We start from the raw sequence: 23,592 nt of genomic DNA, 5'->3' as shown, positions 1-23,592 counted from the left end.
GTGGTTAAAATAGTTTTCACATTATATTTCATATCACGCACTCGGCACAATCTATTATCATTCTATGAAAGTACTGAAGGGAAACACTCTCTTTGTGTCTCTGGCTCTTTTGTTTGGGAATAATTATATACTCTTTACTGAATAAAAGTTCAAGTTGCATGAAGTTGAATCAAGTTGAATTTGGAAGCACTAATTCACAGAAGCACAAAAACGTTGTTGCTCTCACTGTTGCTTTCACGTTTGGCAGCTCTCACTGTGCGGGTGACAGTTTAGTCCCTGAAGTGGTGATCTTCACATAGAAAGTCCTTGACTCTAAAATTCCTCCAAGTTGCTAGGTGATACCATTGTTGTAAATTCAACCCCACATACAGGGTCCCTGGAGCACACCCTCCCACTCAACGTCTCCAACCAGCACAATATCCTTGTAGGAGGAAACAATGTTTGCTTTATCACATTCATGTCTTTTTTTTCTTTTGAAAAGTTTCAGTCTCCATCCACCTACCAGGATGTATTTTGGATAAGTCTGAAACAAGCTTACAATTTACAGACTTCAATAAAATATTTTTGAGATAGGGAAACAAAAAAACAGAGGCCAAAAATATGTGATGCACAGACAGCATAAATCTAGGCATAGCCGACAATATAGAAGGACACAAAGAAAGAAAGAAAGAAAGAAAGAAAGAAAGACTTTGAATAACTTTCCTCAGCGTTTGGCAGGTTGTTATCTATACTGTACATAAACTGGAACAATGACTTACCTTACATCCACCGGTAATTGGCACAGGTGGGTTAGACTTTGATATTGGGCGTATAGTTGCAACAAGCGAAACACACAATCATAGCAGCCATATACCACACCTCCTCCCTATAAGGAATTCGACAAAATTCCGACGGGCGGAGCCCATGACGCCGTGCATTTCTGAATGAGTCCTCGGAGAGCCGAACTACTAGCAGTGCAGAAATCAGTACCACCGAGGAAGAAGGCTGCCAAGAGTAAAACGGACTCGAAGAGGAAGAAAACGTTTCAATAAAATGGAATACTGGGGATTAAAGTGCATTTTGTTTTTTACCATATTTATTAACTGTATATTTATTTCACAACAAAATAAAGAAGGTGAGTAACCTACAATTTACCTAAAAGTTATGCTAAACCAACTTCCTTTAACAATCGATAGGTCGAGGTAGCGCGTGGTGTAAGTATGGGTGAATACGAAAAGTATGCAGTTGCATTTCAATTTGCAGGTTAATTGTCATTCATCTGACACCAATTTAAATGAATTTGAAAGCACCTTGCATTTATACATTTATCGTGTTAGGCTATTTACTTTTTGGGACTGTTTGTCTAATTCTAGACTAATGCTCAGTGCTATTTGAGTGGTGTGGTATATTTCAGAACGTGTGCTGTTGAATGTTGGATTGGTAAAGGTTTTTAGATAATTGATGGTCTTCGCATTAAATATTATTATTAGCCTACACATTTGCGTCAACAGCTTACTAAAGTCAGCCAGCTTAGGCTACTTTTGAGGGTATATTTAAACTGCTCTGTACAAAGATCTCACTCATCACAATAACTTATGCTGTACAGTTCACTTGTTATAGGCTTGTCTTGTCATGTAAGGGCAGAGTTAAGAGAGGAATTTACTGGAAGTTATCTTTTCCTGGCTATAGATGCTATTTATTAACACAAGAGCAAGGCTTTCAGGAACGACCAAATAAATGGTTCTTTCAGAGCGCATAAAACTGAAACATCTCTTTTCTGGTCTTTCACAGAGGTGCTTTTGGACATGGTTGCATCGGGATCGGAGCTGGGCTGGTTGAAATGGCCAGACGAGAACGGGGTGAGTAACTTGGAAAAAAAAGAACGTTGTCACTCTCGACTGAGTGCCTTTACTAGACAGTTTCTATAGGAGAATTATATTTATTTGCTTTACCAGCGGTTCTTAGAAGTCAACGCTTGAGTGGGGGAAATTACATTTTTCAGTTGTTCAGGGTGATTTTTAGAGCGCATGTCTTTAATGTGTTATATTAAAAAAGGATTTAACAGTTTACTGAAGACAGAGTTTGAGCTGTTAGACAGAAAAAAGTTTGAAAGATAGCCTAAATGCTGCAAGCTTTCTGCGTGGAGAATACTTGTGGCCTCGTGTGGTTTTAAAGCCCTGTCTTCAGGATTTTATAAGTAAGGGTGTAATTAACATTTAAAGTTAGGACCATGTGGTGTTTTTTTTTAGACATGTAAGTTAAGCACTTCAGTGGAGCTGTCTTTTTACACTCGGGTTTTGTAGCTGGAGTTTTTGTGGAATGGTTTTCATTATTTCAACTATTCAAGTTGGACGAAAAAGGCCTGGTGCATTGAAAACAGAGGGAATTAGTTTAGTGCGCCTGCCTTGCCTGGCTGCAGTTAGCAGGTTTTCTCTTTCCTCTCGACTTGACTGATCTGGAATGTCCATGCAAATTACTGTCCGTAAGGTGATGGTGGTTTGGTACAAGTTCAGACAAGTTTCCTTTTGTGAAGCTTAGCCACAATATTACAATTCACAGCTGTAAAATGTCTGTCATTAAAATAATAATAATCAAAAATAATTCCCTGATGCCTGAGATGATGTATGTTAACAGTTAACATGTGTACAACTGCAGTGTACAAACATATTAACAGCACAGGAGATTTAATTTAAAGCACCCTGTCTAAAAAGCACATATGTCAGCAATGTTTGGACCTCATGTTGGTAAAAATTACAGTCTTAATGAGCTACTGGGGTTTTAATGAGGGTATAAATTCCTTTTCAACTGGTGTAAGGACTCCGAAACAGTATGGCCTATATATTTTTTATGGGGGCATTTGTTCTCCAGTTGCATATCCCCCCCCCCCTCATTCCTATGCCACACACTGAGCAAACAATGCAACACTCTTATAATTAATAGCCCAGTGGCAGCATCTATAGCGAGAACCGCATACTGCAGCTCCATGCAGAGCACAATGAAAGGGAAATGTTCCCCACTGTCCAGACAAACTATATCAGCAAACATGGCTGACCATGGAGAAATAAGAACCTCTGTGGATATTGCTTGAGGCTGGTGATAAATCCTGTATGGATGACTTGGTGATTGTTGCCTTCCTGTTCAATTGTGTGGTCAGAGCCTTTGAGACAAATCTACCACAGTAAGGCATTCATGATCTGTGTGCTCTGCTCTCTTTTTTCCATTGCAGTGGGAAATAGCTCAGACTGCTTTTAATGGGTCTTTGCACTACAACTACTTTGTATGTAATGTGGAGTCACCTGCAGGCCAGGACAACTGGCTTCGCACCACTTTCATTCAGCGGCACCCGACGGCCTCCCGAGTGTTTGTGGAGCTGCGGTTTGTGGTGCGGGACTGTAACTCCTTTAACGGTGCCTCACTCACCTGCAAGGAGACCTTCAACCTCTTCGCCTCCGATTCCGACGTGGACATCGGCACCAACTTCCGCAAGAGCCAGTTCCGTAAGGTGGCCACTATCGCCCCCGACGAGATCTCAAAGATGGGCGAGCTGAAGATGAACACGGAGACCCGGGTGGTGGAAGGCCTCAGCCGCAAGGGCTTCTACTTGGCCTTCCAGGACATCGGGGCCTGCCTGGCCCTCTTCTCAGTCAGGGTTTACTACAAGATCTGCCCGGCCACCATCAAGAGCCTGGCAGCCTTCCCCGAGACCGTGGCTGGTGGGGACAAACAAAACCTGCGCAAGGTGGCGGGCGAGTGTGTGGAGAACGCTGTGAGTGCCAACCAGCCACTCATCTACTGCACGGCGGAAGGCGAGTGGGTGGTGCCGGTCGGGCAGTGCCAGTGCCGTGAGGGATACGAGCCAGAGGGCGATGCGTGCCAAGGTAAGAGATAACTTCCCCTCTGACACACTCTATAGTCTTAACGACTGCGGATGCTACAGGAGTTGTTTGGAATTGGAATTAAATGGCTCATAGAGCAGGAATTCCGTCCCCCTGGGTACATTGACTCCCATGAAAAGGAATGGAATGCTTCAACTGCCTTGAGCAAGTCACCGCATCTCTCTGTGACCATAAACACAAAAAATGCTCATAGTCATTCGGTGATTTTGGCCACAGGTTGCTTAGGAAAGATAGGAAGAAGGGAAGGAACAGGTCTGCTCATATCATAATAATAGTCTCTCATTTTGTTGTCGTCTGACTGAATCTGCTGCTTATCTCTTTGATATGTGGATAGGAAGCATTCTTTTGGAAAGAGGCAGTGGTGTGGAAATGAAGTGTAGCTCTACTCTTTTTACCTTTTATGCATTCATTTACTTCTTATTGCTCTGAGCCACCATCTTGGCGAAATTCAGGGAAAAGCTTGTTAATTATTCCAGGGATACTTTTTTTCCCTTGATTTCTGTCCTCATGCATTCCTTTAAGACTAACAGGCTCATACCTCAAGTCAGAAACTGTAGCGAATGATTGTGCTCAAGGCAAACGTTTTCCATGGATGTGTTCACCGCATGCCTATAAAGGACATGGTATTACCTGGGTCTGTTGGGCATGTAGCATTTTCTTCCTGACCTTGTTCTTTCTCACGGTGCATTCTGTAGGTGTGAGTTAAGTGGCCTGACATTCAGGTGTTTTGTGACTCAATGTGTGTGTGTGAGTGAGAGAGAGAGAGAAAGAAAGAGTGCAGGCATGTCAGGGCCCGTAAGGAGTTACAACATTACAAAACCCTTCAAACTCCATCACTTTCAGTGCATTTTACTTTCCGCACACAATCTTGCCGAGACAAGTTAAATGAGCAGGGAATGTATACAAACTTGTCTGATTGAAAAGCAGTTTGCAAACACTTGCAACACTCGCCTCACAGGTAGATGGCCTTGGAACAGTTTACTTGTTTTGCACAAACACTGAATACGTGTGGTTAAATATGGTGTTCCGTTTCTCCTTGTGTGGAACCTGAAGTCAAACATTCAGCAGGATATATTTGTGAAAGCTGAGAACTGGAGTAGGCAAGAGGGAGAAGGAGACACAAACAGTGTGAGAAAGGGAGCTAGAGAGAGGAAAAGGAAGAAAAAAAATGGAGGGGGCATTTTTAAAGAGGTGGGGAATGGAATGTAAAGGTAGTAGAACAATGCGGCGCTGTGTTTGCAGCCAGAGATATTGGTCCCTCTTGCCCTCCCTCTCCTCTGCAGCTCTCCTCTCCTCTCCTCTCTTCTCTTCTCTCCAATGCATTCCTCCCCTGAGCTTACCGAGGAGCCTCCCTGATTACAACAGGCCTGAGGAATTCCCACGGGGAGTGCTGTGGGCCCTCTCTCTCTCTCTCTTTCTCTCTCTCTCTCTCTCTCTTTCTGTGATGGATATATGGATGATGGAGGCCAATCAGTTGGCCACGTAGTCAGAGGAATAGAAAAAGGCAGCATGAATGCGATGGAGAAAGGTGCGCAACACTTTGTACATACTATCTCCACGCCCTCATAACCATTGGAAGCCTTCTTGAAGTAATTGCCCAATTGTGTTTTCATAAATCTCATAAATCTAATTGTTTGTTTTTTTTGTCTCACCTCACCTGTGGGTCAGTAAACACTTAATCTTTGTCTGTCAGTGTGCCAGTTTTTTTAGCTAGATGAGTCACTTTATTCAGGATCTGTCTAGTTTGTATTGCAGTTCTGAAAATAAAGAATCTCTCTTTCTTTTTCTCACTCGTTCTCTCTTTCTCTCTCATTCTGTCCATCTCCCTCACACCACACCCACACACACACTGCACCCCCCCCCCCCCCCCCACACACACACACACACACTGCGCACAGACGCACACACAATACACACACACAGTCACAATCTGTACTCTGTCCCTACTTGCATTGACTCACTGTTTACACTGACACAATTTTCCTAGCTATAAAGAAGTGCCCCTCCTTCCTCATAATCTTCTTGGGCACAAAGGCGCACATACCTCCTCTGACCACACAATGGCACATTTTGCTTGACCTGTGCTGTGATTGGGCAAGTAAAAACCTCATGCCCACGCCCTGTGCCAGCAGAGACACACAGAGAACACATAGCACAGTGCAGTCCAAACCTGGCCAAATGCTGGGCAACCATTTGTCAGGCATAAAGGGTTGATCACAAATACATGAGAGTTGAGAGCTATTCTTTGGAGGGGACTGGTGTGGTGATGCTGGACTTTTCTTTCCTTCTTTCCTCTCAGGGAGGCGTTCCCGATTTACTGTAATCTCCTGTTTCTTTTTCTACCCACTGGCTGGAACAGAAACTGTTGGTGACTGTTCAGGCTGGTGTGTGGTGGTGAGTGACTGACTAGGTAGTAATTGACTTGGGTGTGTGTGTGCTCAAGAGCTGTAAGTGCTGGTTAGGCATGCATCTTTTTTGTCTTTCTTTCTCCGGGCTGTTCCCTCTCCCTGATTTTTCTCCCCTCTTCCTGTTTCTTGCTCTTATTACATCCTTGCTTGCCCCTTTTTTGCTTGTTTTTTGGCTTTTGTGTAGGCCTTTCTTACCTTTTACTGTTTCTCTTTCTTTCTCTCTCTCTTTCACTCTCTCTTTCTGCCACTCTTCTCTGTCCACTCTTAGTCTTTCTCGCTATGGGTGAATGTGATACAGCCTTTTGGCCCTCTCGGTCTCCACTGGGGCTTGCTGCCCAGTCCTCCTCACGCTGATACTGCTCAAATGTTTTTTGACGGGTTTGTTACTGATGATGTTGTTTTTGGCCTGGGAGCATGGGTCATGGAAGCGACACGCACTGAGACTTTAAACATCCAGTTTCACACGGCCTCGGACGAAACCTCACGGAGCCCGATCCCCAGTGTTGTCTGGTGTCCAGTAAATAAACATGCCCCCCTCTCCAGCATCGGTCGCCGTTAAAGATAAATAGATGCTTAACATCGATGGCCTTATTCATGTGTCACCAGACGACTGGTCACATCAGTTGCTTCAAAATGTCCATTTTGAAAATCCAATGTATTTTGACCGTCTTGATAAATCCAGATTAAGACCAATTATACTCATCCCCACGTCTCAAGAAGCTGACTAACACTGCGAGCCTTGATCACGTTATTTGACTAGCTTTACTTTCCTTTCATCGGTATCCACACACACAACCCCCTTGAGCTTGACTTGATTGGTGCATGAGCTTTCGGGAGATGAACAGCTTAGGAGATACACAGCTGAGTGGTAGTGGGTGGGGTGGGGCGTGAGACCTCGGCGCACCAGCAGGAGAGAGAGAAAGAGCTTGATTAAGAAATCGGCACACTGCTGTGTGAGAATGGGCCGTGAAACTCCTGCTGTGCAATTTAGTGAATTTGCTGGGCCGGTCCTCCCCATTGTGTGCGGCCCATTGGAGGTTACTGGGTGGGAGAGTCCCAGTGAGGTACCGACAGAGAGAATGATCCTGGCTTTGAAGGCTTTGTCTCTCTGAGCGCAACACTGAAACTCGACCATAAGTGCTAGCCTCCCTTGCCATGTTGGCTAAAGCGCTCCCGGGTCTCTTTGATGGAGGGCGCGCTTAGAGGAGAACAAGGAGGCTGCGGAAATATGTTTTAAATGTGCGGCTGATGTTGAGCGCTGAAGGTTGTTTCACCCTGTGTGACCTATAATTACTCCCACCTTTACTTCAGGCTAATTTTCTTGGATTATGCCGTTTTTCCACTAGTCGCCTGAATTGTTTTCTCTGTTCTCTGTCCTGCTTAGGCTTTTTTCGGTGAGCTGTCAATGTGTTTCCACCCCACCCCCCAACACACATCCCCCAACCCAAGTTGAGTTATGCGTTCAAGACGGCACTTTTGTCATAATGTTTAGAGTATTTGTGAGATTCAGTAGACGGCGGATAGATTTGTTGTCCTTAAGTGTAAATTTAACGTGACCTTGTGGTTTGGGGTTCTCGGAAGTCGGGTCGGTTTGTGAAGGGGAGGAAAATCCAGGGCACCGGTATCTTTTCTTAAATGACTCAGGCATGGGAGTCAACGGAATATTTCCACCCAAAAGAGAGAGGATGCCCACATCAAGCACAGCTATGTTTGTCTGTGGAGAAATCCCTTTTTTCTCTCCCCTTCTCCTTTTGGAGGAGTGAAAGAATGTTTTCCCCTGCCAGAGTTTGAGGGTGTGAGCGAGTTAGTGTCTGCATAGGTAGATGTGTATGTTTGTTTTGACCGTAGCCATAGTTTCTGCCTCGTTGGTGCCATGCTGTTCACCGGCGCTGGCTCCCGTTTTATGGCCGACTTAGTCCACGAAGCCATGTTGGTGTGTGTGTGTGTGTGTGTGTATGAGGGGGGGGGGGGGGGATGTTTCCTGTGCGTGGCATTCCAATGATGGAGGGCCAGAGCTGGAGAGGGGATGTGTTGAGTGCATTGTGAGGCTGGTGTGTGAGGTCAGCACTTTCCTGCCCAGTATCGGGGCAGTGTCACACACACACACACACACACACACACACATACACAGGACGAGCGGCGGTGCAGACCGGAGGCCTGTTAATCCTCAGTGACCCTCCAACTCGTCGGCTCAGGGCTTTTCATTGTTGTGCTCATTCACTGGCCTTCATTCACTCACTCATTTTCCACATAATAAGGAATTTTGTTTATTGGTTTACGTGGCCTCTCTAAGCGGAAGCAGACTTGCAACAGCACCTGAATATGGGGAAACTGGGAGGGCAGGAAAGGCTCAAAGGGCACGTGCTTGTTTGTGATGAATATCACTGTAAAATAATGTGGTTTGTCCAAAGAAGAAAACAGAAACACTCAAACGGAATACATGGCTCTTCGAATAACAGGAGCTTAGCTATTTCTCTCTTAATATAGAATTTCTCTTCCTATCCTTTTGTTTTGTTTTCTTTTCAGCCCTTTTCCCACTTTAATCTGCATTATTGTCTTTAAGGAGGAGGAGAAAAGTGTGAAAAGACTAGGATTACAGCAGTTATTGTCGTCCGTTAACGACTAGATGAAAGGATGAGTAGAATTGTAAAGCAGAGATGTAATTCTCTTACAGCTGTTCTATAGGCCTGGTAATCCCTTTGACTAACTTGGTCCCCATACCTAGATCATCCCCCTCCTACACACACACACACACACACACACACACTGGCCCAGGGGCATCGTGTTACAACTGCCCCTCCACCCACAGTCTCACGCATTGTTGAGCATAGCCACAAGGCCACTCACTCAGACAGACAGGCTGTCAGGCTGTCACGCACTCCTCAAAAAACACACTCTCCACACAAAGCATCAAGAGGCTTGTCAGCAGAAAGAGGGGACAGAGAAACAAGAAAAAACTGCAACAATTTGACCAAAGGGGAAAGAAAAGAACAAAAAAAAGGCCAAAGACGACATGTTGATGGATGTTTTTTTTTTCCCCCTCTTCTCTTTTTTTCAAAGACCCATTCCTGCAGCGGCAGGTTTTACTCTTGATACCAATCTGTGTTTCTAATGATGCTTTTTCTCGTGTGATTTGCGTTTCCACCCCCCTTTCTAGCGATCTCCACGGACACTACTTCTGGAGTTAACCTCTCAACCCCTCTGAAACGAGTCCCGGGCTGCTGTCCTCACTCACTGCGCCGCTCTGTTTGTTTTGCTTGGCCATCAACTCCCGGCAGACCCGGCCCTTTAACTCACTGCCGCCCAGACCCTGAGGCAACCTCTGCCTGCTCGCTTGCAGGCTAATGACTTTAGCTTGGCCTTGTTTTTCTTTCACTCTGCCTATGAGGACACCAACACCAGCACCCCCTCCCTTCCTATCCCCTCCACCCCCGTTCCATTTCAGTCCTCAGTCCGCTCCCTCTGACTCACTCTTAGTCCTTGAGGGATTCCTCATGTCTAGCTGTTATGTATGCCTTTATCCATCCATCCACTCATCCACTCATCCATCCATCCAACCATCCATCCATCTGTCTATCTGTCTATCCGTCGGTCTCCTCATTAGCTCCGCTCCCCCGTCTGTCATCACCCTTCTGTCGACAGGCCCACTCGACCACTGTGGGGGCCAGGCGGGTCACAGGAGAACAGGAGATCTTGCTCTGCTCCTCACAATAAACAAACACGCACTCCCAGGCCTCTAAGAGCCTAATCTCCTCAACACTGTGCAGGAGACCGGCTCTTCAGGGCTCGGCGCTGAAGTCGCTCAGCTGGTAATGTCAGCGGCCCTCAAAAGTCATATGCCACAATTTTTTTTTCTTTTTTTCCCTCTGCCCCCCCCCCCCTGGCTGTTTCTTTCCCTTTGCTTTAAAACCAACCTCAGCAGTGTTTCTCTCGTTGGCTCTTGTTCCTCGCCTGCTTTGATTGGCTGGCCTAGGAAGGAAGCCGAGCAGCAGCCTTGCGGTTCCTGCTTCCTGTTGTGTCCGGCGCACAAAGACAAAGCCCTCGGAGTGCACAGGCGCATTCCTTTTGGCCTGTGGGGCTGCACAGATGCGAGACTCTCAGCTGACGCTTTCCTCACTGCTTCGCCACATTCACAGCAACATTTTGGAGATTGCAACACACACACACACACACACACACACACACACACACACACACACACACACACACACACACACACACACACAAATCACCTAATCTCTCATTGCATGTCAGCTACATTCCTCAGTTTGGCAGCTGAAATCAGTAGATATTGATTCCCTAGTAGTTAACTATCAGATCAGTTAATTGACCAATTTGTGCTTTTCTCTTTGATCGAATTCCAAGGCCAGTACAAGATGATCACCTCCACCCATTCCAAATTGATTAGTCTCCTTTTATGTCTCTTTTTGTCCCTCAGTGTTAAGAGGCTTGTTCCCTTTGCTCTATTGGCATGTGGTATCTCCACCCTTCCCCAACAAGTGTTGGTGGCAAGCTGAATTGAGGAGTCTTGTGTGCCTGTTGTCCCGGGTGAATGGCCCCGCTGAATGCAAGACGGACCCTCACATGTGGCTTGAGGGGCGAGGGAAGGGACCCCAAAGAATCTTGCGGGGATTACGCGAGGAGGAGGAGGAGGAGGAGGAGGAGGAGGAGGGGGGTGGGTGGGTAGATGCGTGGGCATATGAATTGAGGCTCACCGCAGCAGCTGTTAAGACCTCTTAGAAGTGAATGGAACAATTCTCTCTCTTTCTCTGTCTGTCTGTCTGTCTCTCTCTCGCTCCTTTCTCGCGTTCCCTCTGTCTCTGCTTTCTCCTTTCTCTCTGGCCCCAGCAGGAGTCATTATCCCCCCCCACCCACCGACCCCACTTCTGTCTCCACTCCCCAAGTCCCTCTGTCTCTCGCCCCTTTCCCCTCGTGTCCGCATAGGTCGCGTTAATGAGTTGTAGTAAAAATGTAGCCGCAACAGCTGGCAGAGAATAGGCGAACGGGGCTCCACTTGAAAGGGAGGAATGAGTAACATGCAGGCCTGTTTCTCGGACTCTCTGCCCGAATTCTTTTCATGCTAAGACGTTTGCTTTTGAAATTGGAGCGTGCATGTTTCTCATAGACTTAAAGTAATGTATACCTCTCCCTGCCTCTCCTGTTTTACAGCAAGCACTGCAACCATAAACAGGGGCCTACTTGAAACAAAGCTTTGGTCCGGGAGGGGCTCCTACCCTATAATCAGTTGTGTTGGCAAAATATTCTCTTTCCGGCAACCCAACCCGAAACAAATAAGTGACCCTGTCATCCAGTGCTCCATCAGTTTTAGAAGTGTGACTGCGTCCCCCTCTCAAAGCAGTGTTTTAGATGAGTGCACTGGAGGCTAATTTCATCTGCTCTGACTATTGTTCCAGACTTGTTCTAACTTTTCCTTTCCTGGCTTCTGACACTGAAACCGCCTCTGATTCTTCACATATTTCACCCTGTGGCACTTTTCTACCTCCATTTACACACATGCACTTGCAGACAGTTTTATCGCATTGTTGATCTCAACCCCCCCCCCCCCCCCACCCCCCATCCAATCGCACGCACATTAATTTTCTGTGATTCATCAAAGGCGCGCCGCACGGGTTCACCATACTTTTCGGGCGCCTTGATCAAGTTTCACGCTTCATCTGACGTTCATAAAGCCCATTAACAAGCCCAAGCTGATATCGGTGGGTTCCTCCCTCAGCCAGCGGAGGCGGGTGGAGGGGTCGTGCTAAAGGAAGAGGGGAGGGGGGGGGGGCTGGTGGTGATTGGTGGGTGGAAGTGGACGGAGGAAGGACGTGACCAACGTGTGCTGGAATGTTTCTGGACAGATGCAGGGGAGACCTTTTCATTTTCTCCACTATATTTCCTGTTTATACTTTTTTTTTTGGAACATGTAACAGAATGACGAGTTCCAAAATATATGTACATCCAGAAATGTCACAAAGAAACACTCATGCTGTATACAGAGAGGACTGCTCTGTTGGGCCATTGTGTTTGTTCAGGGGTGCGCTGTTGACTTCCGTACAGTCTTGTGTCTGTACAGTGGGCCGGGACGACTCATTGTTTGAGTTCTCTCCAAACCTGTTTAGTCTTCTGGTAGATGCAGTTTTAGCTTAGCTCTTTCTCTCTCGGTTTTGTTCAGTTCACTGTCTTCTTTCTTTGCTCTTGTGTGTGTGTGTGTGTGTGTGTGCGCGCGCGTGCAGTGCTTGACTGGAATGTGGGATGACTGGTCTTGTTTGTAGAGAAGAGAGGGAGAAGGTACAGAAAGAAGAGTAAGGAGTGTGTGCATTGGTTTTTTTCTTTGTGGACTTTGAGCACTCCCTATCTACGGGGGAGGGAAAGAGACAGACACTTCAAAAGGAGTTGCTTTAGTGAACCTCTGCATTTGTTATGAACTTGACACGAGCTTTCAAAGCCCAATCTTTGTTGTATGTTTCCCTTTCCTCCTCTCTCCCTCTGTTCCTTGGCCAACTCCCGTATGTGTGGTCTCCTTGCACAGAGTGTCAGCCGGGCTTTTTCAAAGCGGACGCATCCAGCGAGGCCTGCCAGCCGTGTCCAGCGAACACCCAGCCATCCGAGGCAGGAGCTCTGGCCTGTCCCTGCGTGGATGGGTATCACCGTGCCTCCACAGACCCCTTGTCCGAAGGCTGTTCTGGTAAGGGCAAAAAACACCCACAATGCCCTTGTCCGTCTCATTTTAGTTTTCTTTTCTATTCTATTGGATTAATTGCTAGTTATCCTAGCCACAATCCGTTTTTTCATACTCTGTTGTATTCTATTCTCATCTTGAAGGCTTGCCCTCCGAACCTGTGGATCTGGCCACAGCACCAGTCCTGGGCGCTTCGGGCAAAGTGACGCTGTCCTGGAACCCCCCCGAGGACACGGGCGGCCGCTCGGACCTGACCTACCGCGTGACGTGCGAGCTCTGCGATGAATCGGCCTCGGCCTGTGTGCCGTGCGACGAGCACATCCGCTTTGAGACCGACTTGGCGGACACCAACGTGGTGATCGGCCTGCTGGAGTCTGGCGTGAACTATACCCTCAGCGTGGAGGCGCGCAGCGGTGTGTCCCAGTTCAGCACCCAGCGGGCAGTCAGCTCCATCACCACCATCCTGCACGACACCGGTGAGAAGCCCCAGCCAGTCGGCCCCTCTTCACACAGCTCTACAGAAAACATGCTTTGAGTGCCTTGAAAAGTGCTATATAAAATGTGACGTGATGTTGTTTTACATTACATTACATTATGTTACATTTATTTGTTTAGCAGATGCTTTTATCTCAAACATCCAGATATGCTTTCTCATTAGTATGTGTGTTCACCAGGTGTGTTGGTATTAGCACCTGACTCTAACTGTTGAGCCACAGGAAGCACTTTTAATTGTTCTTACTGAAACAAGAAGTGGTTGGGATGAGATCACTTTTTTCACCAAAAGACCGATGTCCCCAACTGTTACATGTGAAGCTACACCCATGTTTGCATAGTAGTATACTTGGCAGTGGACTAAGGGTGTTGTAATGCTGTTTCTAGTCTTGTACCGTGACCTTCAACCTCCGTCCTCCTCCACAGATCCTCTGAAGGTGACGACCATGCAGCTGGACGAGCGCGGCCCCAATAGCCTCTCCCTGTCATGGACCGTGTCCCGCAGAGGCAAATTGGCCGCCCGCAACCGCTACCAGCTGATGTACCGCAAGAAGGTTAGAGCAGGACACAATCTTTAGCACCGCTCACAAATCACTGACCGGTCATTATTCAGCTCCGAGAGGCGGACCCTCCAATCGCCTTAGTGTTGTGTTTGCTTTTATTGGCTAACGTCCTGTCCGGTCACGTTCGCTCCCTGTCAGGATGGCGAGGGCGAGACCTTCTCGTCTGGCACCACGTACACTGTGCTGATCTTGGAGAACACCTCGGTACAGATCCCCGACCTGGCTCCGGGCACTGCGTATCTCTTCAGGGTCCAGGCACTGAACGCTGACGGCACCCCCGGGACCGACGTCATGGAGCACGAGTTCACCACCATGGCAGAGGGTAAGAGGGGGAAAGAGTGGACATCACTGATGTGTGTGTGTGAGAAAATGACTTCATACTTCAGAGCTGAGTAGGCCTGTTGCAGTGCAGTGAGTGTGTGTGAATGTGTTTTTTGTTTCATTCTCTTTCCTAATTCTTCTCCTTGTTTCATCCCCTCAGCTCCAAACCAGGGCAACACCTCAGTGATTCTGGCTGCAGTGGTGGGGGGAGGCGCCATGCTGCTTATCGTCGTGGTGATCCTGCTCGTACGCAAACGGTCAGCACTCTTTCTCTCTCTCTCTCTCTCTCTCTCTCTCTCTCTCTCTCTCTCTCTCCCTCCCCCCCAGTCTTTTGTCTCCCCCTCAATACTTACTTTGTCTCCTCCCCATCCACTCCCTTCTTTAACGGTCCCTCCTCTCTTTTTCTTTTCTTTCTTTTTTCTCCATAGCAAATGATCCAAAAGGACATCTTCTTCTTTTGCATTCATCACTGCTCCTCTCCTTACCCCCCCCTCCCTGCCTTTCTCTCTCCAATTTAGCTGCTTTCAGGCCCCTTGTATCTGTTTCTGTTTCCCTCCAGTGGGGAGGAAAGAATTGCCCCTGAATGCTCTCTGTGGCTCCTCAAAGCCGGCGCTCTAACAAGTAGCAGGTCTGAAAAGGGCCGAATCAGAAGGCCACATTGTTTCAGATAAGAGGCGACTGGTTCTCTTTGAGTCTCAGACATTAGCAGAGGGCTCTGTGAAGGTGACCCCCACCCCCACCCCACCTCACCCGGTCCCCACCTCCCTCCACCCGCCAGCCCTGTCTGTCTGTGATAACCCGACCTCCTGTCACCACTTGGCAAACACAGGCACCTTTTTCATTTTGAAATCAAAGCCCACGCTCTGAGAACATCTACGCTTAGAAATCATTAACAGAACATTCGCAGCAGCATGGGAAAATCGGCACAGAGGTTGCCCTTCTAACCAAAGGCTTGACTGGGATATATCCTGGTCTTCAGGATTAGGTTTTTAAAAGTTTTTAAAATATATATATTTCTCTCTTTCCTCTGCAGGAGAAGAGGGTCTCACACAAGACAAGGCCCAGAAGACACCTACTTCAGCCCAGGTAAAACACAATTTGAGCTGTTCTGAACCACGTTATCCTCCACGTTACTGCTATGGCCCCCTGTGGAGTTGACTTTATGTACGTTTTACGCACCTTCGTCATTCGATCTGTTTTTTCAGAACAACTGAAACCCCTGAAGACGTATGTCGACCCCCACACGTATGAGGACCCCAACACAGCCGTGCACAAGTTCACAAAGGAAATCCACCCCAGTCACGTCACCAAGCAGAAAGTCATCGGTGCTGGTTAGTAACCTCCTCTTGAATCAAAAGAACACCCTACACCTCTCTTGGGGCGCAGTTGAGACCCTGGGAGAGATAAGGGTGTTTTCCCCCTCTCTCAACATGTGAAGGCATTATTTATTTGGAGTTACGTGAGAGGCACAGCTCACTGCCTGGAGTGACAGTCGAAACACAGCTCAGATCAGAATCTGCACATTGGGATTCTTGCACTACATGTTTGGACATATTTCAGAGTGGCAAGTTGTTCCCCCAAGAGAGCATTTGTTTTCCAGAAGAAAAAAAGACACTTCAGCCTGATCTCGGCTGTTTGCGTAACCCTCTCGGTGCTCCCATTTCTCCTCCCCGTCATGTTTGTTTTCCACTCCTGCTAATTGAATCCAAAATAAGATGTTGCACCCCTTTATTAAATAAACAGCGACTTAATTGAAACAGTAAGCTGGGTTTTTTGAAAGGATGTACCTCATTGGTCGGCGGTCGCTGACCTGTGGCTGGGTGGATTATGGTGCAAGGGTCACCTTTACCCTTTGTCCACCCCCACAGGATTTCCCACGGCCCGCCGCAATCCTCGCCAGGGCGAGACAGCTGATTCCCATAACTAACCCCCCCCCCCCCCTCCACACACACACACACACACACACACACACTCAAAAGCACACACACACGCACACACTCAAAAGCACACACACACACACACTCCAACACTCCAACATTCCCCCTCCCCCACTCCAGGCAAGCCACTGACCAGCAGTGTCCAGTTAACCCTCCTGATTGATAACCTGACCTTAAGGTGTGCCGAGGCCATGCCATGTGTTTTTGTTTATGCTCGCCTGTCTTCACGCCCTCATTCTCTGTGCCTATGTGTGTGAGCCTTGATTATCGCCACAGCATCTGGTTCACAGTTTATTCCCAGCCCCTATAAAGCGCTGTAGTTCAAACACCCGGCATAAAGTGTAGTGTGGAGTGATGTGTGTGTGTGTGTGTGTGTGTGTGTGTGTGTGTGTGTGTGTGTGTGTGTGTGTGTGTGTGGTTATCTCATGCCCCTATCCTGCTCTGCTTCGCTGTAGGGGAGTTTGGGGAAGTGTACCGCGGCATCCTGAAAGCGCCCGGGCGCAAGGAGACGGCGGTGGCCGTTAAGACTCTGAAGCCGGGCTACACGGAGAAGCAGAGGCAGGACTTCCTGAGCGAGGCCAGCATCATGGGACAGTTCACCCACCAGAACATCATCCGCCTAGAAGGGGTTGTCACCAAGTGTGAGTCTCTCTCTTGCTCTCTCCTGTCTTTCTCTCTCTCTTGCTCTCTCCTGTCTTTTTCTCTCGCTCTCGCTCTCGCTCTCTCTTGCTCTCTCTTGCTCTCTTGTAGATCTTGTGAACATTTTTGTAATGCTTTGAGAGTGGTTCTGGCAGTACATAGATATTTTTGTTTTTCTGTTATTCATTTGGCTTTATTTGCCCATTTCAGTCAAACATGCCATGATCGTGACTGAGTACATGGAGAATGGGGCCCTGGACAAATACCTAAAGGTGAGTCATGTACCTGTCTCAAACATTACCATTGTGGCTATGACCTCAGCTTCAACCTCTCACAATGGTAGTTTACACAATGTACATTATTCAGGGTATGGAGCTTATAAATGTAATAGAAAAATATCTAGGAATATATACATGTACTGTATGTTAATATTTGTTTCTTTTTTCTGTCTTTTCTTTTCAGGATCATGATGGGGAGATGACCTCTTTTCAGGTGGTTGGAATGCTTCGTGGGATAGCAGCAGGGATGAAGTACTTGTCCGACATGAGCTATGTGCACAGGGACCTGGCTGCCCGCAACATCCTGGTCAACTGCAACATGGAGTGTAAGGTGTCCGACTTCGGCTTGTCCCGTGTGTTGGAGGACGACCCAGAGGGGACCTATACCACCAGTGTGAGTTTCAGACATATTTCCAGCTCCCGGTTTCATAGCACTTGTAATTTCGTCGTCAGACTATTATTTCGATGTGGGGAGCATGAACGAATGCCCTTTCATTGTCCACTGACCTTTTTGTCTGTGTTTTTACCACAACAGGGAGGCAAGATCCCAATCCGCTGGACGGCTCCTGAGGCCATCGCCTACAGGAAGTTTACCTCGGCCAGCGACGTGTGGAGCTTTGGCATAGTCATGTGGGAGGTGATGGCCTTCGGCGAGCGGCCATACTGGGATATGAGCAACCACGAGGTAGGCCACCAGAGTTCCGTCTGATGCAATGAAATGTAACGTTATGTGTGGGTGGACCGACCAGGGAAGGGCAAAGCATGGAGAAAAGGGAAGGAGTGTTTTTGCTGTTGTTTCATGCTGTGGTTGGAAAAGTTCTCCTAAATATAGTCACGCATAGAACATGAGGACGTTGGAATGCAAGTAGAAGGCAGAAGGACTCGAAACGAAACATCTGGACACTAAAGTCACCGTTTTGATTGTTTGCTTGTCAGGTGATGAAAGCCATAAACGAGGCCTTCCGCCTGCCCGCGCCCATGGACTGCCCATCAGCGGTGTACCAGTTGATGCTGCAGTGCTGGCAGCAGGACCGCTCCAAGAGGCCCCGCTTCCCGGACATCGTCAGCATCCTGGACAAGCTGCTCAAAAGCCCCGAGTCCCTAAAGGCCATCGCTGACTTCGATCCCCGGTAAGACTTCACCTCGGCATCGGTGTTCACTTGCACGCGATGGCATACGGTGTGAGAAAATCCAGAGATGCTTGAGGTTCTTTTGGTTGGCAGGTAGTATCAGTGTTGGTATGCTGAGATGTTGGGACATGCACTGCGTACTGCTGAGCAGAGTGTCGGCGATTTAGTTAGATCTTTATCATAGTATTTGCGTGCCTGGGAAAAACAAAGGGAGTTAGAGGCAGGCGGAACTGCCACACTCTCATCTGTTATCTGATGATAAAACCGCACAAACTGGTCTTCCTTAATAAGTACAACAATACAATATAAAGATAATAGTTGCATGCAAATTGTGTGTGTCTGTCTGTCTCTTATTGTTTTTGGCCTCTGTGTCCCATCAGTGTGTCCATCCGGCTCCCCAGCACCAGCGGTTCAGATGGCTCTCCGTTCAGGTCTGTGTCGGAGTGGCTGGAGTCCATCAAGATGAGCCAGTACAGCGAAAACTTCTCCTGCGCTGGCATCGTGTCCATGGAGCAGGTGCTGCAGATGAAGAGCGAGTGAGTACAGGGGCGCACACACACACACACACACACACACACACACACACACACACACACACACACCGTCCCGCTCCTCCAATCACACAGACTGCACACACACCACCGCTGGCGCAGGCAGCCCAACCTGCCCAACGTCTGCCGGGTACCAAAACTATAAACAGTCACCCAGTTGATGAGGTAGCACGAGATCATATTTATAGGCAAGTTAGTATTTTGGCCTTAATTCTGAAACATATTGAAACATGTTTTCCATATTTCATCCCCAAAAGCCAGTAATTTAATGACCTGAATATGTGTGTCGGTTACGAGGATTACCAGTCTGGGCCACAGACCAGCATACTTTACTAAATCTGGCAGGGATGGTTATAATGCCATATCATAAGGTGTAATTAATATTCGGCCGTCTAACAAGGTGCTTACTCACTTTTATTGTCCAATAAAAGGCCTGAGTTGCCGTGAGTCATTGTCGTTGAAGTTACAAGGGAAGGCAAAAGGGAAGGAGGAAGAAGGGAAGAATAGGCTCTCTCCCCCCTCAGCGGCCTGGTGGTGGTGGTGAGGTGGTGGCGGCTTGCGGTCAGCCTCCCTCCCTCCGTTCTTCCATCCCTCCCTTCCTCCCTCCATCTCTCGTATCCCTCCCAAGTGCCCGCAGCGGTCCAGCGCAGGGCTGCCTGGCTGCAGCCAGAGACCGCCATTTCAGCTCCGGCCTGGGACACACAGGGCTGTGTGGCTTTCTCTGCCCTCCGTGGGGAGAAGGAAGGGATACAGAGAGGAGAGGAGAGGAGGTGAAGAGGGAGGGAGGGAGGGAAGGAGAAGGGAGAGAGAAGGACTCGGCTCAGACAAAAAGAGGACGATTAGACCGCTGCGGAGGGAGGCCGAGATTTGGAGATTTTGTTTTCCGGGAGGGAATGGGGGCAGCGGGGGCGCTGTCCCATCTTTAGCCTTAGTGGGGTGAGAGTTCAGGAGGGGACCTGCAGAGAAGAGGCACAGCTTTTTGGGAAAGCGGGGAGGCTGAAGCAGAGTTTTGACCACACTGACCCCTGGCCCTCTTCCCATGTTCACTTTTAGCTCTGAAAGCTGGGTAAACTATGTGCAGGGAGGGGACAGAATGCGAAATAAATCCCTTTGATGTGTTTTTGTTATATTTTTCTGTGTGTTTTGTTTGACTTTATGGCCGTATGTTCCATCTGTTGTCATCTGGTAGTACTCTTAAAAAGACCAGCAACTATTTACAAGGCTCCCACTTTCCTTGCCTGCCAGGGGCCTGGTTCATGGCAGCAATGGAAGATCCTTGTTAAGTCATTAAGACCCTAATTAAAGATGTAATTAGGCAACTGGATCCATCCGCGTTGCATGCGTGAGTGGCTTTGCTCAAAAAACACCCTTTTCCCGTTTTTTGGCCTGTCGGCCTCTGGGTGGAAAACTCTCTTCTTGCAGCCAGGGCTGAGATTTGTTGCTCTGGTCCCTCCCTCACCCTCTCTCTCTCTCTCCTTGTTCTCCTCCACAGGGACATCCGAAACATCGGCGTCCGGCTGCCCGGGCATCTGAAGCGGATTGCGTACAGCATCCTGGGCCTGAAGGACCAGACCAGCACCCTGAGCGTGTTTGCGGTGTGAGGCAGACGCCCTGACACACGCGTGCGTGCACACACACCCGCTCATGACCAGCGAAGTCTTTGAAGCCCAGGCCCCCAGGCCCCCAGGCACTGACTGACTGACTGAACTCCACACTACCCCCTCCTCCCCCCCCCCCCCCATCACCACCACCACCACCACCCCCCCACCCCGAGCTGCAGGGACAGCTCCTGACTGGGGCAGACCCCCCAGCCCCACCTCCACCCCCCCAGCCAACCCGTGATGGACTCCTGGCGGTGTGACATGCCGCAGATTTGATAGACTTGATATCAACGAATGGAGAAGAGCAACGGTGGGAAGTGGGAGAAGAAAGCTATGAAAGCTATACATTGGACCGTGTATAAAAGATATATATTTTTTGATATTCTATTTTTTTTAAAACATTCTAAGTTTTGTTTGGTCTTCTTACATGCATGCTTCTTTTGGAAGAAGTGTAATCAGATTAGTTGTTAATGTTTCTATTCTGCTGTGGCTGCAGGATCTGGGAAACCCAAGCAGGCATATGGATGGTAATTCTTTGTTGGCATTGCAACGTCTGTTAACTGTAGAGGGGCCCCATTCACCAAAGGGCACGACTTTTAAAAATCGACTTTCCTAAGGGCTTGATCTTGCCGTTATTTAAAGGGAGGGCTATTGAATGGTGTAAATTGAAATGGGATTTCATTTGAAGCTTTGAAGTAATTTCGAATATAAAAAGCACCTCAATTCTTCTGAAGATGAAAGTCCCTTCAGGAGAAGTTACGGGCGTGGAAATTTGTATAAGCTGGGAAATTCTTGTTGAACCATTGCTTGTTCCAAGGGTATTCTAGGGTGACCTGCCAGGGCATGTTGAGTGACGTCTCTGTGGAGTGCGCTGGCTTTAGAGGATGACTTTGTGGCCTTACTTTGAAATTTGCAGTGAAGAACCTCAGCACCAGCCATCAACAGTTTTGGGAGCCTGGAAGGTGTGGGGGGGAAGCGAGCGTTTATGTTGTAGCCATGAAGCGCCTGAGGAACTTGGAGGAGAGTGCTTAGAGGGAGGCCACAGACAACCCAGAATAGGGAAAAAATAGCACTTACGAGGAAAAAGAACACACACACACACACACACACACACACACACACACACACAGAGAGAGAGCAACAATTCTGAGGCGGCCGGATGGTCACAGTTGAAATGGCAGGTTTGGTATCCTGCTGTAGCCTTGTCTCTCCTAATGAAGGGGATGACATTTAAAAACGGAACCGAGAGGGAGAGAGAAAGAAAGAAAGTGGAACGGGAAGCTCCAGTTGGTGCCGACTGGAATGTTGCTGATCTCTAATTGGAAAAAGTGGAAAAAGCCTGCAGTGACAGGGCAGTGGTGATTGCTGCATCGAGTACACAAGGCTTGCGCTAAATGCAGGCAAGGCTCCCAGCGCTGGCAGACTCCCCGAGACGAGTCCAAAGCGTTCGTTCGTCAAACAGCAAAGAAATGTAAATTGCCAGTAGACATCCAGTTGATGGGCTGTTGGTTTGTCCGTTGTACTGCACGTCAGCACATAATCAACTTCTTTGATGATCTTGAAGATTATTGTAGATTAGCAGTGCCAAATTGATTATGTGCTTGGAGATGCCAGATGTCTTATGTGGGGGTGAAAACACTATGTGCTTTTCTTGTACATGTTAACCATTCCTTGGGCTTCTCTTCATTCTGTTCACCACAAACCCGTCTATAGAGAAATGACTGAAAAAAAACCTCCACACCACCCACTGTATAGAAGAGGGAGAGAGGACATACAGTATACTCTCTGACCCTGGGTGACATTATGCCTCTGACTGTCTGGGCAGTCGCTGAGGATTTTCCTAGGAAGTCTGTCTCACCTCAGAGCTCAGCTCACCTCATCTGTCTCCATCGCAGTCTTTCATTTAATCATGAAAGCCAAGGAGTCTTTTACTGAGGATTTCACTTAGATATTTTTTTAAAAGGAAAAAAAACATTGGTGAATGTTTAAATACAGATTGTTTTTAATTACTTCATTTTCTTTCTTATATATAAATATATGAATTTGTTCTTCACGGTCCTCATTATGATTGTCTTGAAGCTGATGCCTAACGAGTGAGGTTGTTTTGGGACTGGGTCATTGATGTGTAGTGTTGTTTTTTTGCAGTGGTTGCCTCCACTGTGACAAAGGGAAATATAAAAAAGTGTAGTTTGTTAACCCTGTCTACCTTTATTTCATGTTGTAAACAATTTCTCTTTGCAATGTTTTTTTCCTAATTGCAAAGAGTTTTCCCCACACAGAGATTACAGACAATTTGGCGCTCTCTCAAAGGAAAAAAAAAACATACAACACTATTTGGCCAATTGTTTTGTACTTAATTTAATAGCCTATTTATTTTATTCTTTTATTTATTGTCATAGTTACACTGAGATGGGATTTATTTGTAATTGAAGTTCTTTTTTTCAATCACAATAAAGTCTTTGTAGCCAATTACTGCTTTGAGTTTCTTGTCCATTTTTTTAGTTAATGAAAAGAAAATGTAGCGTATTGTTAATATAAAATTTGTAAATATAGCATATTTTGTGTGTACTGTCATATACCTGAACCTCTAATAAAAATCCTGATCAGAGAAGTGTATAAGATATGGATCTTTTCCACAGAAGGGCAAACCACGCAGCTTTGTCATTGTAGACCTCAAGCACACTTAGTGAGTTGACTCAGCTAGGCATACAGTAAACATATAGTACATATACTGGTAGTAAACATTCCAAACAATAGGTGAAACTACATGACCATAGAGTATTGTACCCATTTGTACAATGACTGGTCTTCTGGTACATGCTTTTTGCCTGATTAGCTTGTGTCGCACAAAGACAGTCTGTTTATTTAACTTCTTAACTCGACTCCTCTGGGTAATGGCTTTAAGCATTGTGTCAAGTCTCTGCTCTAAAGCCCTGGATCAGTTTAAGTGAAACATAAATACATGCACGCAGCAGACCGAGAGGCCTCAAGGCCATCCGGTACCTACTAGGGCCTATCTGCGTAATACATTAATTAAAATAATTACTCCGACTAAAGGTCAACTGTATTTGAGGACAAAAAGTTTCGCTAATGCTTATTGGAGGTTGACCTCCAA

The 23,592-nt window shown here is 47.3% G+C and overlaps 1 protein-coding gene across 1 annotated transcript; it reads left to right on the top strand.

The window, feature by feature from the left end:
• Positions 1 to 928: 928 nt before the first annotated feature.
• epha2b (eph receptor A2 b) lies at positions 929 to 23,085 on the top strand. Its single transcript, XM_042097809.1, has 17 exons — positions 929 to 1,114; positions 1,771 to 1,838; positions 3,206 to 3,857; positions 12,816 to 12,971; positions 13,109 to 13,441; positions 13,884 to 14,011; positions 14,159 to 14,342; positions 14,502 to 14,598; positions 15,375 to 15,427; positions 15,547 to 15,672; positions 16,734 to 16,919; positions 17,128 to 17,189; positions 17,380 to 17,589; positions 17,731 to 17,880; positions 18,132 to 18,325; positions 18,706 to 18,861; positions 20,369 to 23,085. The coding sequence occupies exons 1-17, from the start codon at positions 1,033 to 1,035 to the stop codon at positions 20,475 to 20,477; spliced, it is 2,946 nt and encodes a 981-aa protein (XP_041953743.1). The 5' UTR covers positions 929 to 1,032; the 3' UTR covers positions 20,478 to 23,085.
• Positions 23,086 to 23,592: the final 507 nt, after the last annotated feature.

Source organism: Alosa sapidissima, chromosome 7, assembly GCF_018492685.1.
Source record: "Alosa sapidissima isolate fAloSap1 chromosome 7, fAloSap1.pri, whole genome shotgun sequence".
Classification (NCBI taxonomy): Eukaryota; Metazoa; Chordata; class Actinopteri; order Clupeiformes; family Clupeidae; genus Alosa; species Alosa sapidissima.
Note: the sequence above shows the minus strand (reverse complement) of the source record. Positions and strands in the feature narration are given on the sequence as shown.